We start from the raw sequence: 17,894 nt of genomic DNA on the forward strand, positions 1-17,894 counted from the left end.
TACTGGGGCCTGGTACAGGGCCCAAGCAGCCGGGCCAGCTTACTAGGGGCCTACATTACCACGTGCATACAGAACCTCTGTTGCCATTTAATACGGCCCTCACAGATACCCAATTGGGCACTTGGGCAAAACCTTGTTTGGGACCACCAATTAATAAACAGGTCACTTGATGCATTCGTTCATCAACATACAACCCAGTTTTTTACACAACATCGTACACCAGAGAGTTTGGTAGTGCAGGTGTTCACCATTAAAGTTAATCCAAATATCTTCTCTACCACTCCACCTGGCCTTTAGTCAAATACAATGGAGACATTTGGCAAGCATATATTTACCTTTACAAGACTTGCTTTGTGATCAGTAAACACCAATTGTCTTTTAGGCTGCTATTTCCATGCCCTGTGGGGCAAGTGGCATATGTTTTACCAGCAGTGCCGGGCGTCCTCCGAACGCCCCTAATTCAAGCTATCCGGGATGAGCGCGATGCAGCAAAATTTGAGGTGGGGCAATGGGTACGAGTGTGACGTTGTGCCTGGATAATATATATAGGCTTCTCCGGAGATGTCCAAGCCTCCTTAATGGGCATGCCATTTCATGGCACTTGCCTTGTTCGCTGCAAAACTGATTAGGCACTAGAATGGTTTAAAGAGAGCAGCGACACAGCATATTTTTTGTGTCTGTCTGTTACCACCAGACAAATATAGCAGCAATTTGTTTCCCTCCATTCCGATAATAGGAGGTTTCAGTTTTGTCTACACCAGACCCTAACACGAGCTCAGCAGGCCTTTCACCCTTTTCATGACCGAGGTTGTGACTCATGAAGACAATGCCCAGGGCATCAAGGGCAATATGCAGCTCAGTCCCCTGTCCCTCCAGCATCTGCTGCTGCAGAACCTCTTTTGCGTCTCCTTTCTGGCAAACAACCATCGTGTCTGACAAGTGGGTCCTCCAGATTGCACATCAGCGTTATGCCCTCCCATTTCATTCCAAGTGGCTGCACCTTCCACCACCTTCAGGGTGGCTGACGAAGGACCGCCTGTCCATCTTGCAGCAGAAAGTGCAGGTACTTTTGGCCAAAGTGACCATAGAAAGGATTCTGGTATCAAATGTAGGAGCTGGATGTTACTCCTGCTGTTTCCTTGTGTCAAAGAAGAACAGAGGCCTTCATCACTATTTAGAGCTCCACCTTCTCAATGTCTTTCTGCGTAGGGACAATGCCAGTTAGTCCAAGTCTTGCCTGCCCTACAACCCGGTGAGAGGATGGTGGCGTTGGACCTGCAGGATGCTTTTTTCCTTTAGCCTATCCTGCAGGCCCATAGGCACCACCTGCAGTTTACAGTGGGCCAGGAGCATGTTCAGTTTTTAGTGCTCCCTTTTGGTCTCACCAGTGCTTTCATGTGTTCCCAAAAGTGAACACCTCCATGACTGGCCGTTGTCTACCGGTCATCCACCTCTAGGCAATATCGAACCTTCTAACACCATTGGGGTTCACTGCCAACTTGCTTAAGCCACACCTAACTCCTTTGTTTATTCTCCCATTCATCGAAGCTGTGGGAGAAGGACCCCGAACCCCACATTTAATGCACCCCTACATTTAAATCAGCCAGATTTAACTTAGAAGCTCTGCTCCATCACCCTGTTCTTGAGATAAAGAACACCCTCCTTGACATCATGCCCATAATTTGTGTAAAAGAGCTGTAAGTAAATAACTGGAACCACTCAGTAACTGAATTCTAGATTAAATAAAGTTAAGGGTTGTTTTGCAAAATCTCAATTAAGGTGTACAGAGAAATGAAAAATATATGACATGAAGGCTCAAATACAAAATAAATTATTAAGAAATTAGAATTATTTCAAGTCCCAATGAACAGCAGAAATCAACAGAGGAGCAGACAGTATCCCTAACTAATAGATGTTCAGGGAAATCCCTGGCTGACCCCCAGAATCAAGGGGTTGTTATACAAAGATTTTGCTTAGAAAATTAGCAAAACCACAGTTTCAGCATGGTGTGATCCCATGTATCATTTCCTTTCCACAGATGAGAGAACTCCATGTTATAACATTAGGCGTTAGCACTATCCCATTTTTAAGAAAACATCCAGCGGCTTCAGTAAGAGATTGTCATAGAAAGGTTGACTAAATGCAACATTTTTAAAACAATACATCATACACTAACCGAAGAGTACTAGGCCTAGCAACATACATAAAATACATTTTGATATCAGCGTGCCTCTTATTCTGTAGAGCCTGTGGGGAGAGAAGTCATCACAGGGGATTCGATGGGAGTGGGAAGACATGAGTGTAATTTGCAGCATCAAGCAGCATCCGTATTAACGAATATGAAAAATGTATGAAAATGTGCACAATTAAACTACATAAATGAACACACTTCTGCACATCAAATTAAAATCGTTTCAACTTTAATCATATTATTTTAGCATCTCTATCAAACCTAACATAAAAATGATGATTTATTCATTAAAATATTAATCCTAAAATGCTAATGCAAACCCATTCTGAATAGGGCGCTGTTTCTTGCCTCCCCCCCCAGAGCAGAGAGTTGAGTACATTCGAGCTAAGATTCTGATGATTCAGCCTCTGTTCTGGATCCAAGTGCAGATGACTGAGAGGCTGCTGGGGTTGTTGGCCTTCCGCATCACGCTGGTCAAACATGTCAGATAGCACATGCAGGGTCTGCAGGGGCCTCAAGTCCCAGTGGGCACAGCAGTTGGGGAATCAGTCAGATTGTATCCGGACTTCAGAAAAGACTGCAAAAGATCTGCAGTGGTGGCTACTGGACTGTGGTTGGATCTGTGGCAGACCCCTCTCCCTACTCCAACCAGATTTGATGTTGGGGGTGGTTCACTTGGCATTGGATGCATTTCAGTCCATAGTCAGAGGAAGGCTGGTGCAGGTGTTCACGGCAAACACCACCACCATGTGGTACTGCAGCAAACAGGACGGGTTGGGGTCGTGGGTCCTGTCTGAAGAGGCTCCTCGCCTCTGGAAGCAACTGGATCACCAGGGACCTTCTCTGGTTGTGAGACACATAGTGGGATTTCTAAATGCCAGGGCAGACACACTCAGCAGCCGATGTCTAGAAGACCACAAATAGCAGTTACACTCGGAGGTAGCACAGGACATCTTCCATCAGTGGGGAGAACCAGGGCTAGATCTTTTCTTTACCACCAAAAATGTTCAATGTGAACACTTTAGCGGCTTGGAGTTTCCAAGATGTCTCACTCTCGGAGACTCATTCAGTCTAGATTTGAGCTTGGGACTCCAGTATGCCTCCCTGTTGCTGCCTCTCCTTCCCCGAGTTCTGAAGAAGATCAGGAACAACCGGGCCTAAGTCATCCTTGTGGACCCAGATTGGGCCAGGACAGTCTGGTTCCCCAGAACTCTTAGGCATGGTATCTGCCTTCTGATCAATTGTGCAGGACAGGGTGCTTCACCCAGGCCTGCAAAATTTGCTTTTCAATGCTTAGAGGTTGAGCAGTGACAGTTGACGTCTTTTGACCATCCTACTTAGGTTATTGATGTCATCTTGGTGGCAAGGCGTTCCTCTACAAATTCGTGCACACCAGTCATTGGGACAAATTGGTGGCTTGGTGCTGCACCATACAGACTGAACTACTACAAGCCAAGTTGTATACAGTTTTACTGTCTGTTTTGTCTGTGGCCCTGGAAGGATTTGCTTTGGGCACTGTGAAAGGCTATTTGTCAGTTCTTTCAGCTTTGTTGCGGTTGCCGGATCAGCCTTCTTTATTTAAATCACTTTCTATCATGAGATCTTTTGCAACATTTATGCCCACCAAACCCCTTTGTGATGCCACAGTGGGACTTAAATTTAGTACTCACTTTTTTTGATGTGCACCCCTTTTGATCTGCTGTACAGTTGTCGTTTGAGACGTTCAACGTTGAAACGGTCTTCCTCATCACCAGAGCTACAGGCTCTTTCTGTTAACCCACTTTATACAACAATCTCCCCTGATAAGTTGGTGTTCAGGACCCAAGCTTCTTTTTGCTAAAAGTGGTCTCTCTATTTCATGTTGACCAGGCTGTCACTCTCTCCGCATTCTGTGCTCCACCTCACGCCTCTAAAGAGGAGGAGATACTTCATCTTTTAGATTCTAAAGGGACATTAAGCTTTCCTATAGATAGCTCCAAAGAACATCGGGTGGACGATAAGCTCTCTGTATGGTTCTGCAGGTAAAGAAGGGCAAGGCATTGCAAAAACAGACCATCTCCTTATGGATTGTTCTCTGCATCAAGATCTGTCAATCACTGGCTAAGTAGCAGCCCCCAGTAGCTTATGGGCTGATTCCACTAGAGCCAAAGCTTCTACCACTAACTATGTTGGCAGACCAAGTGCCTGTCCTGGACATTTGTCAGCCATCTACGTTGGCATTGGTTCATACGTTCACAAAACACTAGTGTCTTAATAGTCAGGTCCGTCGAAATGGGCATTTTTCCTGTTTGGTCCTGAAGGACTTTTTGGTCTGAGCCAGTTTAGAGACCCACCACCTGGGGAGATACTGCTGTGGTATCTATTAACAAGGTGAGGAGTCTGCGGTTAGATGTACCCATCAGAAGAACAAGTTATTTGCCTTCAATAGCGATCTTTCTGGTGTTACCTCCACCTAAACGCAGATTTTTCACTAACCCTCCAGACTCCTCATTCTGTGAACAGACTCCTTTTCCATATAAAATGGTCCAATGTATACATATGCACATTGGACGTGCCAATCTGCAGATGGGCTCTGCATTTGAGGGCGCAAAAAGTCTGACAAAGCAACTGACATTAGCACACTTGGGTGGTGCTTACATGCTTCTCAGCTTGTCTGTTCCAGAGCATGCATGCATGGTGCTTACATGTGGCTCATCTTGTTACTTCTGGAGCAGGACGAGGTTGTCACCACCTACTGGCACACAGGAATACTACTTTAAAGTTTCCAAATCTAGTCTGATGCCTGGGGAATATTCACAAAGTGAGAAATCTGCAGTTAGATTATCCACCAAAAAGATTGTTACAGAAGGTAAGTAACTTCTTCCTCCGGCTCATTTTTCTCCACACTCCAGCAAACATCATAAGAAAATACCATAAGATGTAATCAAAAGAAATAAAAAATTAATTTGAACATTGTGTACCAAGTGAATATTGGAAGCAGCACCTAGTCAGTATTTTAATTCTTATATTTTTTTTCCAGAAATGTTACCACTACCTCTTCCAGAGATATCGTCCTGAGCACTATACAATTTCATCCAACTGGCTGGCTCTTGGGACAGTTGTCCTTTTTGGACTTTTGTCTCTCTCGCGCTCCATTGCTTTATTTAAAGGTTGGTACCATCAGGCTACACATCTTGTCATGTTTAACCACATATTCAATGAGAGTATTATAACATTGTGTCTTGAGCTGAACTTTTGTTAGGATTGACATCTACTTGTAAGTAGGACCAGAAGATAAGAAAGCATTTATTTTTGCTGCTCTTTCATTTTGATCTATTTCCACAACATAAGTGGCAAGAGAGCGAAAGGGGAATAGGGAATAGATAGACTTGAAGCAAGGGAGCGGAGGTTCAAAAGCGTCAGTGGCAACATAGAGGTGGGAGTTATAGAGGTAGAGGATGTGAACAGGCAAAAAAAGACATGAAGGGGGACATCCCCCTTGTAAAAAGACAAAAAAGGCACAGTAAGGGGAAGGAGCATGGAGAGTGTGTGAGGGTCGTGTGGAGGGAGCAAACAGGGCTTGTAAGAGGTTTACGTGTGAAGCCCCTCTCCTTGGAAAAAGATAGATGATGATTTGGGAGGGGCAGGAAATATAACTTTTTGTGGTGGTGGGGGACATGGAGGGACAAACTGGTTTTAGGATTTGTTTTTGCTAAAAAGGATGTTTACTAGATTGTTTTCTTCAATCTGGTCTTTGCATTTCAAAGTGAAAAATTAAGGGAAATTGATTTGATGAAAATGGATCATCTGTAACAGTTCTACCAGTTTCAGCCAAGTTAAATTTTTTGCTAATTCACTTAAATCGATTTTAGGGATAACAGAAATGTTATGCAATTTTGCCTTCCTTTTTCCCTCTTTGTGTGAGAGAGAGTGCTGAGTAGGCATTGGAAACCAGTACATGAACTCATGATGCACTCTGATCATGCAGTGTGGAGCTTTGGAGACATATACCTCTTCATGTAGGAGACAAAAGTGTTTGATGGTTCTGCTTGAAGGTGGAAGATTATGGGTGAAGTGGTAAGATTATGCAGTGGTTTGATTCAAGGAAGGACACTTACCTAAATCCCGAGGAAATGTAGGTGGGTTTCAGTGTAGTGACGTGTGTGCAGAAGGAGCAACATGGATTTAGATTAGGTGTGGGTAAGGTGTAGGGTAAAATCGGAACATGGTGTCCTGACAAACTGAATCGAGCTAGGAAACCTAGTGCAGAGAATGATGTAAAGACACAGAAATAATATACTTATTTAGTGACTTGTACATTGTCGTCCGTTCTGTTTAAGGTCAAGAGTGAAGCAAGGGATTGTGCGGGGTTATTTTAGTGCTCTGAAAGTAGTTTCCATTGCTACACAAGGGCATCACCACTCTGGACTTCATTTGCTGGTCCTGGCAATAAGTGAAGATCACTTTGCAATTCCATTAGATGGGACTGACCCTTAGCCTCTTTACATGTTTACATATTATTTTGTGACAGGGAGATTTGTGTAAACGTTATGGTTTTTTGTTTGAAGAAGTCTGAGTCAGAATTGCTGCATTGCCTAATCGAAATGTGGTTCGTTTTCATAATCACTGTAGACTAATCTTAAAAAAGGTGGACTGCATTCCTCATTTCGTCACATTTAGTATAGGCTAACCAATGTCTGATAGAGAAAGGACCTAGAGGAAAGCTCCTTAGTATGGGCATGGATTGCAGTGCACTCCCGTGACCGGAAGAGGTGACTTAACAGTTAGAGGTCAGCTGTACCCGTTATAGACTTGTTTTGAATCCAGCTCTTTTGTTTTATAAAGGATTAGAACTGTTGGACATATGGTTTTAGCGTGAAAACGTGGTGCATGTACATGTTTCATATAATACAATCCGCAGTAGATCGTGTCTTAGAGGGGTTGAATATATAATTTGACTAAAGTGGGGGGTTTATTGGTTACTTGATCACCTATAAATCTACCTCTCAAATGGAAATATTTCAGTAGGTTAGAAGTTGAGTACCTTCCAGTAATCCAAAAATGAGAATGAACACCTGAAAAGTATGCACTACATAACCAATCAGCAGTAGGTGCTATTCAGTACAAAAGGGAACTGATCAGCCAGATAAAAGAGCTAAAATAGGCTGTAATGTTTTTCAAATGTATGGGACCTGGTAAAAGAAGAAATATTTTCTAGAAGTGGCGAGTCTGCTGTGAAGGAATATAAAAATCCTTAAGTCTGGATTTTTATCATGTTGGACAAATATTTAGGATTTGTTCCATTGATTATTTTATATGTGCGATGAAGGATTTTGAGAGCCATCTAGACCAGCGGTTCTTAACCTTTTGATTTCATTGCCTGCCACTGAATCGTCACTGGAATCTGGGAACCCGAATGAATCAGTACTGAAAGCCGGGGATCACAGCCTAAGCAATTTCTACAATTGCATCCGCAAAAAAATACACGAAAATAAAGAAACAAGTATACATCAAAGAAGCACAGAAATGATAAAATTGTTTCATTTACAAACAAATCTAGAACATTCAAAATTTAAATTTTATTGGGAAGATTTGAGCTTTTAATTCTAAAAGGCGAAGTGATATGTTAGGCTCTAACATCTTACTTTTTCTTTTTTCCTCCTACTGCATTCTCTTTTTATTGGTGCTTCAATTAAAGCCATCCCACCCATCATCCATACATTATTCTGTTTGCTGTTTGCTCCCATGAATCAAGCTAAGGATACAAACCTAATGTTTAGCCACCAATTTCAAATTTCTTCACCTTTAGTGAACATTTAAATAATTTCAGTTTTGCATTGTGCTTCTACATTGATGTATACTTTATTAATCTGCTAATATTATTTAATATTCTAAATGGTCGCAGAACCCATGAATTGGTGGCACGGACTCAATGTGCCTACGGACCACAGGTTAAGAACCTGCTCCTTTATTCGACTAAGAGCAAAGAGATGTTCCAGTAAGTGGGGTTGATCTTTCCCACGTCATCAATGCCGAATGTGACGTGTGCGATGCCTAAATAGGCTTCGCCAACAGTGCACTGATATCATTTCTTTTCTTTCAAAGCCGTCTGCGCAGATCCAGAGAGAGCTACCAAAGTCCAATTTGTAAAACTTTTTTTCACTGTTTTGTCAACTTTTTTGAGTTTTTCGCTCTTCAACTTCACCGCACAGGTCTAAGTCTTCAGATAAAGTGCGAGAATGATGACCAATCTGGGCACCAATCACTTGCGCCAGCCACGGAGTCTTGGTCCGCTCCATGCCTCCCAGATTTTCCCGAGCTTGATAACCCCTGTCAATTAAGGGGCCCCACGGGTTCAGCAGGTGACCTCACTGGATTCCCGCCAACTGGTATGCCCTCGGCATCATTCGGGCCCCTTAGATCCGTTATTGGATCTGGATCAGCTCCGGTCGCAAGTCTGTGACCTTCCTCGGAGCCCGTTCTAGTGACGTTATTCCCTGTGCCGCCATAGCCCCACAGCAGCTCCAACCTCATTGTTATACCGGACTCTTGAAACGGAGCTGGACTGTCGTCATCCGACGTCAACTGTGGCACCGGCCGGAACTTGAACGAGTCGGAGCCAGGTCCTACTTCTTTCTTTAGACCCTGTAGGAAGTGTGATTGTGAAGGATTAGAGGATCTTTATGGCTACCTTAACCACATGGAGGAGTCAGAATATTACCAGTACAAGGAACTTCTGGATGCCAGTGGTTTGGGCACCTCACCAGTCACTGGCTTAGTCTTTCCTCCTAGTGTTCCTACAAAGGAAGGGGCTTCATCTGCAATTGTGGTGAGGAGGGTGGCTGAAGTCCTGGACCTTGCACTGCCCTTGATAACAGTCCAAAGAAACGTCTTGATAGAGTTGCTTCAGCTGGGAAGCGCCCCCACAGACGTCTCCTTTCCTTTAACAAAGCCTTCTCAGATGTCCTGCTCAGGGCATGGGGCAAGTCCTGCACAAGGACTTCTCTGCACCGAAAAATATCCCACCGCCACCGCTCCGCTCCTGGGGACCCAACTTTCCTCACCCAGCACCCCACCCCAGAGAGCATGGTTGTGCAGGTCCCCACATCTAAAGTCAACCCAAGCACGTACCCTACCCCATCACCAGTAATGCTGCACACCTTCGGCAAGAGGATGTTCTCTTCCGCTAACCTTGTAGTGCAGTCAGTGAACACCATGTGCCTCTTGGGCTGGTATTCCCACACAGTTTGGGGGGTTGCGCAAGTATTGCATATGGTCTCGGAGAAGGCCTAAGCCATTCTGACCAAGGCTATTGGCCGAAGGCATGGACTCAGCAAAGTTCATTATATGCTGCGCACTGGATACGACCGACTCCCTAGGCAGAGCGATTGCGTCGTCAGTGGCACTCTGATACCATGCCTGGCTGAGATCTACTGGCTTTTTTGGGGAATAGCCAGACATCCCTTAAGGACATGCCCTTCTTTGGCAGCGTGGCAGATTTGACGCTTTAAGGACAGCAGCACCTCTGTCCAATCGTTAGGACTCCTCATGGTCCCAAGCCAGCCCCATTCTGCTTTTTACCCCTTTGGTTGTTACTGTAGGGGCTACCAACTACATCCATTCCCACCCAGCCACTAAGGTCAGCAGGCTTCCCAGTCCTTTCGTGACTGCGAATACGGCTCCCACAAGACCCTTGTGTCCCAATACCAGAGGCCCACCCAGTCTGCCACCCTCCTGCAGTCACAGCCTCCAAACACTTTAGCTTGCCCCCTCAACATTACAGGCAATCGGTCAGTGGCAGTATCAAGCACCACCTGCCCCGCTGGTAGCCCATAACCTCACACAAATGGGTGCTCCAAATTTTTCAGTGGGTGTTTACACCCTTCTATTCACCGAAATCCGCCACCTGTCACCATCTTCAGATCGACTGACAGAGGACCACCTCTCCCTGCTCCGTCAGGAAGTGCAGGCTCTTTTGGCCAAAAAAGCCATTGAAAGGTTGCCTGCATCAGAAGTAGGTTGCGGTGGCTATTCCAGCTACTTTCTGGTGGCCCAAAAGGATGGAAACCTCTGCCCTATACTAGACCTATGCCCTCTCAACTCCTTCTTGAAGAAGGAGAAATTCAAGATGCCCATGTTTGCTCAGGTCCTGTCTGCCCTGGAGACTGGTTGGTAGGACTTGTAGGATGCCTTTTTCACATATCCATCCTGCCTGCCCACAGCCGTTACCTGTGGTTTACGGTGAGTCACAAGCACTTTCAGTTTGCTGTGCTACCTTTCGGCCTTAACAGCGTCCCTCGGGTGGAGAAGTGTGGCTCAATGGTTAGAGCGGCAGACCCTGATGCAGAGGTCTGGCCCGGGACCAGGGTTCAATTCCCGCCTCTGCCGGTCTTGGCGGGGTCTTGAGCTCTAAATTCCTTGGACCTGATTTCTCGCCTCGGTGCCTATTCTAATCATGGGTCCCACGCTGCAACTCTGGGCAATAGCTTGCTAAATCTCCACAACAGCCCCAACAGCGCTGGGATGCCTGGCTTCACCTTGGGGATGCCCAGGAGTGGACATTTCACAGGAAAAAGCCAGGAAGGGTTCCTTAGCGGTATGAGTACAAGCGCCGGGAGACCCAGTCCGGGTAGCTGTGCGCTTTACAAGTACAAAACATTTACATTTATTTACATTTTTCACAAAGGTGATGGTGGTGGTCGCATCCCATCTGTGGAGGTCAGGGGTTCTAGTCTTCCACAACCTCAATGACTGGCTATTGAAGGCAGGCTTGCCCCAGGCAGTCGTTTCCCACCTCCGGAGAGTTGAGTCCAGGATATTCAGGCTATGATTCTGAATTTGGTGATGGCGGTGGTCGCATCCCATCTGTGGAGGTCAGGGGTTCTAGTCTTCCACAACCTCAATGACTGGCTATTGAAGGCAGGCTTGCCCCAGGCAGTCGTTTCCCACCTCCGGAGGGTTGAGTCCAGGATATTCAGGCTATGATTCTGAATTTTCAGCCTCTTTCCTGCATTTTGGTGTGACTGACTTGGAGGCTGCTGGGTCTCATGGCCTCCTGCATCTTGCTCGTAACACATGGCTGCTGCCATATGCAGGCTCTGCAGTGGGACCTGAAGTCCCAGTGGGCGCTGCATCAGGGGATCTCTCCAACCTGGTCTAGACATTGGAGGGAACCACAAAACATCTGCAGTGGTGGCTGACGAACAACAATTGGGTCCGCGGCAGACCTCTCTCCCTTCCCCACCCAGAGCTGATTGTGGTGACAGATGCTTCACTCCTGGGTTGGGGTGGCCCTCTTGGAGAGGCGGCGATCAGAGGGCTCTGATCTTCGGTTAAGTCTCAGCTCCATCTCAATCTGTGGAGTTGAGAGCGATTCCCCTGGCATTGACAGCCTTTCTTCCTTCCATCAAGGAAAGGCTAGTTCAGGTGTTCTTGGACATCACCGCCATGTGGTATTGCAACAAGTGGTATGGTGTCTCCACCCGGAGATGGTGAGAGGTCTCTTTCTGGTCTGTGGAGAACCTTGGCTGGATCTATTCACCACTTCCAAAAATGCGCAATGTCAGTGCTTCTGCACGCTGAAGTTTGCAAAACGTCTCTTGCTCAGAGACGCATTTTGTCTAGAGTGGACTTCAGGCCTCTTGCACGCCTTCCTGCCAATACTATTCCTGTCCAAAATTCTAAAGACAATCAGGATGACCGGGTCCAAGTCATTCTTGTTGCTCGGGATTGAGCACAGAGAGTATAGTATCCCGAACTCCTGAGCATGACCATTGGTCCTCCAATCAGGCTGCCCTTTGGGGTTGATCTCCTTATCATAGTAATAGGGCATGGTCCTGCACCTCAATCTGAGCACACTCCTTCTTCATGCATGGAGATTGAGCAGCTGTAGCTGATAGTCTTTGACCTCCCTTCAGAAGTCTACAATGTCGTGTCAGGTGTCCCTTAACCAAGACAGTATACACCTGCAGTTGTGCCAAGTTTGTGGCTTAATGTATTCCCAAAAATGTTGATCCCTTCTCTGTATCTTTGTCCGAGATGTTCAAATATGTTCTTATTTGTTCTATTGTTAGTCCTGCATTGCTTGCTTTGGGCACAATTAAAGGGTATCCTTTGGTAATACCGGCTTTCTTATGGAAGCCGGATCAGCCCTCCCTGTTCAAGTCACCTGTTGTTGCTCCTTTTCTAAAAGTACTCCATCACATGTTTCCTCCAAAACCTTCATCATGCCCCAATAGGACCTGAACTTAATTTAGAAATGTTTGATGTTCTCGCTCTTTGAACCCACGCATAGCTGCCCTCTGCATCTCTTGACCATCAAAACAGCCTTTCTAGCAGCCATTACATCAGCCAGGAGATTTAGCAAACTGCAAGCACTCCCTGTGCATCATCCTTACACCAACTTTTTTCTAGACAAACTGGTTCTCTGATCATGTGCCTTGTTCCTGCCAAAAGTGGTGACCCTCTTTACAAAGTCAGAGCATGGCACTGCCAACCTTCTTTGCTCCGCTTCACCCTTACATAGAAAAGGAGAGACTCCATCGTTTGGACCCAAAAAGAGCATTATCATTCTACATAGATCATACCAAAGAGGACTGGGTTGGTGATCAACTCTTCATTGTGTTCACTGGAACAAAGAAAAGGAAAGTTGTGTAGAAATGGACCATCTCCAGATGGATTGTACTCTGCATTAGGATCTTCTCCACACTGGCTAAGAAGCAACCCCCTGAGGGCTTGCTGGCTAATTCAGAAGCCTGAGTCTGCTACCACTGCGTTAGCTCACGGAGTCCCCGCCCATGGGCATCTCTCTACATGTCACCAAACACTACTGCTTAGACAATCCGGTCCGTCATGATGGGCACTTTGTCCGTGGAGACTTCCTGCTCTGAATCTGTTTGCAGACCCACCTCCAGGACGTATTGTTTCGGTATTTAATGAAACATAAGGAATCTTGGACTAGAAGTCTATCTGATGAACATCTTACTTATCTTCGGTAGCACTTTATCTGGCTGAGACTCTCTCTAGCTGTAGATTCCTTACCGACCCTCCCATCCTCCCTGCTTCTGTGGATGAATGTTTCCAACTAGTGTGGCTCCTGTATGTCCTTAGGGCCAGATACATCAAAGGGTTTTGCCCATTCTGTGTCAATGGGAAAATGTGTTGATGCATATGTCCCTTAACCCCTTCGCTGCGGCGGCTATTCCGCCGCAGCGCTAAAGGGGCGGGGCGGCCGCGCGGCCGCCGCATGCTGGTGACAGAACCGCTCCGTCACCAGCTACAGTTGAGCTGTGCTGGTGACGGAGCGGTTCCGTCATGACCCGCCCCGCTCTTTAGAACGCCCGCGCAGGCGCGAAATCAGCGCCGCGCAGGCGCGGCGGCCGGGCCATGACGGAACCGCTCCGTCATCAGCACAGCTCAACTGTAGCTGATGACGGAGCGATTCCGTCATCAGCATGGAAGGGGTTAATCTCTGCATACTCAGCATTATGTTGTGGCTCAGTGCTTCAGGCGTGGAAATGTCTTAAGTCTTATTCCACCAAGACAAAGGCTATAGCCCTGGCTCAGGGTGTCGCTGTTTAGACATCTGCCATTCATGTGGACATCTTTTTAATTCTTTCACCAGGCAGTATTGTATCCATTCTCTGGTCTGCTCGAAGGGTATTTTGCCTGGTCCATTCTGCAGGATTTCTTGCTGTAAATTCTCCGACTCACCTCCGAGGAGGAGGCATTTCTTTGGTATTGTTTCAGAAGGAGAGGAATCTGGAGCTAGACGTATCCAGCACAAGAATGTGTTACTTCTTTAGGTAACACTCTTTGTTAGATGCTCTATCTATAGGCAGATTCCTCACCGCTAGCATTCCTTCCCCCTTTCTATGGAGTGCATTATTAGGGGTTAATAATATTCCAAGTTAGATTTTGCTCACTGCCGATGATATACGCCTGTTGTTCACGTTCCTCATCTGAGGGAGCAGATAAGACCAATGAATAAACCGATGTAATCGTTCCGTATAGTCATTTCTGGAGGAGGGACGGAGTTGCCAGAGAATCACCTAACCTCGTTCAGGAGTTATTGCAAGAGTTTCTGGATCCAATCTGGTGCCCAGGGAGATTTGAAAGGTGAATAATCTGCAAAAGTTAAAGGATGTATAAATACCTTTGTGGAACATATTGGATATTGCAAAGCCTTTAACTTGCTTCCACTCATCAAATGTGCAAGGGCTCATTGTAGGAGTGGAAGAGGGATTACGGTGAATAGTGGTGTGAGGTGATGGATATGTGGTTAGGCCCATTCTCAAATGAATACGTGCCAGAGCTTAAGAGCAGTGTTCACGATGGTTATGGGATATGCTATCTTGGTTGAGCTTCCATCTGTCAAGGTTAAGTAAATGTCTCATCTCATTTTATTGGGGCTCTGAAGGGCATGTGTTGTGCTGCTCTATAAAACATCAAGAAGTCTGGGAGTCCCAAATCCCCACTATATTTATGACTACACAGGATTTTATGGACTATTCGTGGTTGACCTTCCTCCCAGGTAAAACTAAGGCCCAAACTCTTCCACTCTACAAAACATTGTTTCGTTATTAGGACAGAAAGGGCCTGACGTAAAGAGGGAGCAGCACCCTGGGCAGGACATTCATATTATTAGCATGTATTGTGCCTAGCCTGGAGAGGAATAGAGCCACCCAGCATTTGAAACCATTACGAATGGGCCACAGAAATAACCGGTAAACGTACCTGTAAACGTCTGAAACATTTAGGATGAAATTACCCCCTATGTACTTAACATATCGAGCTGCCCAGGCAAAGAGTGTCTGAGACTTTGATACTTTTACCTCTTCCTGAGTCAGGGTTTGATGTAGTATCTCTGATTTTCAACCCAGCTAGATTTTCAAACTCAAGTAACTGAGATTGTAGCTGTGGGAAGGGGGTTTCTGATAATAAAGTGAGCAGGACACCATCTGCAAATAAAGATATTTTTGTATACGACAGCCTGAAGGACATTATCAACTCTGGTGTGTGTGTGGGGGGGGGGGGCGCTTTAGGACTGAGGAGACAAAGCGTAATGAAGAGAGGGGCGCTCCTGGCTTGAACTCCTATTTTAAAGGAACAGTTGACCATTTGTACAGGTTCCATATATGTGTACATAGTATCCTACTATAGATATGATCCTCGGCTGGTTGTTTGCTGCCTCTTAGCAAAGAAATGGTGGCCATCCTGTTAAATGTCTTTTTAGGTCTAGCCTAGACAGCGCTGTCTGGAAGATCTGTTGTATATATTTTGTGGAATCTGGAGATCAGCATTAGGACTTGTCTGCTTCCGCCTTTGCTTAGGGACTTTTTTCTGTTCAAATGCCTCTATTTAACTGTCTTGATAGAAAACAACCAGTAGAGGTCAGTAAAATACCAGAATTGCTTTCTAATTAGGGTCTTTCTTTTTAAAAAAGAAATTCTGGCAACTGTCTCTATTTAACTTTCTTGATACAAAATGACCAGCAGAGGTCAGTAAATTACCAGAATCACTTTAGCATTCCCTAGATTCCAAGCTATTGAAACTTGTATTCAACGAGCACCCGTAGGCAATAATATTTTTTAAAATCTTGTATTTTCAGTGATATGACCACCAAAGGGGCTGATTTTATATTAAAGAGAGAGCTTTGGACAATACAATTTCCCGCTGATAGGCAGTATTTCTCTCCATGTGTTCCCGTACCTGGCGTGTTCCGCAGTTTGGTGCTTACGTTCCCTCCATGTTAAAGAACAGTAGATGTTTCAGCACCCAGGCTAATGTGCTGCATAGCTAAATACATGTAAGGTCCCAAAGGCGGGATCGATTGCATTGCAAATGCTTGTTTGTGTTTAATGGCACTCGTACCGCAGGTGTTCGTTCCTTTTCTGTCCTTCCCAGCGGGGTGGACCTTGCATCAGACACTGTCATGCATCATCGATCTTTGATGACCCCAGATTAGTTGGGATGTGTTAATTCTAGGAGCAGGTATTCAAATCTGGTTACGAGCATTTTAACTAATAATTCAGCTGCAACATTCATCAAGCCGCTAGGCCTATACATGGGGTAAAGTTTGAGGTCTCCACCCATCTTTGGGTTTAGGGAGATGGTGGACTCCCTCACTGTCGTAGTCAACTTTCCATCTGCAGCGAATGTGTTAAGGAGTTAATCAAGACCTACCAAGAACCCTACAAATATATCTCTCATGGTATTTTTTTCCAGAACTTTTTATTTCCATTTTTTCAATAAGACAAAAAACACAAGAAATCACCCAAAACAGCAATGAAGAGTGCAGCTCCACCCCCACTGAAGAGCGCATGAGAACGTAGAATTGACCTTTACATACAACATTATCTTTTGTCGACCTTCACAGCCAGCAATACTGCCATTCATCTCGGATTAGGCCTACCCCTGTTATAATTTGCCCTACCAAGGACCCGATATTCTGGTGTATTTCCTAGGGAAGCCCCTTGCTCCTTTCTTCTGCTGCAGCACTGAAACGCATGGCTCTGATCAGTCTTTTATATTGGGAATGGACGTTGCCCTCCATGTACTAGCAATTTTCCTTTTAGCTATCAATAGACCTATTGCCACCAGTTTCTGTCTCGCTCCACCCCTTCCTCCCCAGACATTATTCTCAGTAGTGTCTGGTTTAGTTTGATCGGCAGACTGCACCAAGTCACTTGCACTAGAGTGTTACTTATTCTAAGCCAGTGTGTGCCAATCAGTGGGAAGTCCCCGACTATATGAAGGAATACCCACTCCACTTCTGCATCTCAAACAAGTCGGTGTTTGGCTTCTGCCTATACTGTGGGGATGTTCTGAGGCAAAATAAATTATGTGAAAATACTTTAATTGTTTCACCGGTATCACTAGCTCCTGGTCAACCATTTTCGCATCCGCCCATTCCTCCTCCTCCTCAAGGTTTTGTTTGGGGCAATACACAAGCCCATGTTTGCTTAAAATATTTAAATATGACTTTCAATGTATGTGTGTATATGCAGGTATAGAGAGAGACTTACAAATTTACAAATCTAATCCAGGATGGTGACACTTATTGTAACTGGCACCTCGCAGGGTTGGTGCAGTCTTAATTTGAGGTAGTCAGGTGCCTCCTGCCTCCTCGTAGATCCACAAATTCGCCCACCTTGTCTAGAAGGAAAGACTGCACACAGAAGGACTTTTCATTTTCTCAAGGATTTATATTGAATACAGCAACAGAATGGGGCATATCTTGTCGCGCACCTTGTATGTATGTGTGTGTGTATGTGTGAGTATATATATAGTTCTAACATAAGTTAGAAATTGCGGTCTCTGATTGGCAGGTCGGTACCCTGTCCAAGTAGGGACCCTTCCTCCTAGCCAGGGTAAGGGGGATTACAATTCTAAAATAACCCCTACTCACCCACCTTGGTAGCTTGGGACGAGCAGCCAGGCTTATCTCAGAGGCAATGTGTAAAGCACTTGTACATAACACACAGTAATACAGTAAAATCAACACAAAATGACACCACACCAGTTTTAGAAAAAGAGCCAATATTTATCTGTGTAAAACAAGAGAAAAACGATAAAAAAAATCCAACATACAGCAAACCAAATACGAATATTGCAAGATTAGCCTTAAAATACAGTTCCTTGAAGTTGATAGCGCCATCCAGGGCTATCACGGCATCATGAACTCACAAATCAACAGTTCAGGCCAGCCTCAGCATCGCGGGCC

General features: G+C 45.4%; 1 protein-coding gene across 2 annotated transcripts in view; it reads left to right on the top strand.

Annotated features, from left to right (window-relative positions):
• Positions 1 to 17,894, top strand: part of ALG9 (ALG9 alpha-1,2-mannosyltransferase) — an 810,763-nt gene that overhangs the window by 330,091 nt on the left and 462,778 nt on the right. For both annotated transcript variants that reach the window (XM_086957174.1, XM_086957175.1), the window contains one exon: positions 5,211 to 5,340. In XM_086957174.1, the coding sequence (XP_086813300.1) occupies positions 5,211 to 5,340 (130 nt within the window). The remainder of the gene's footprint in view (positions 1 to 5,210; positions 5,341 to 17,894) is intronic.

The sequence above is a fragment of the Lissotriton vulgaris genome, chromosome 2_1 (genome assembly GCF_964263255.1).
Source record: "Lissotriton vulgaris chromosome 2_1, aLisVul1.2, whole genome shotgun sequence".
Classification (NCBI taxonomy): Eukaryota; Metazoa; Chordata; class Amphibia; order Caudata; family Salamandridae; genus Lissotriton; species Lissotriton vulgaris.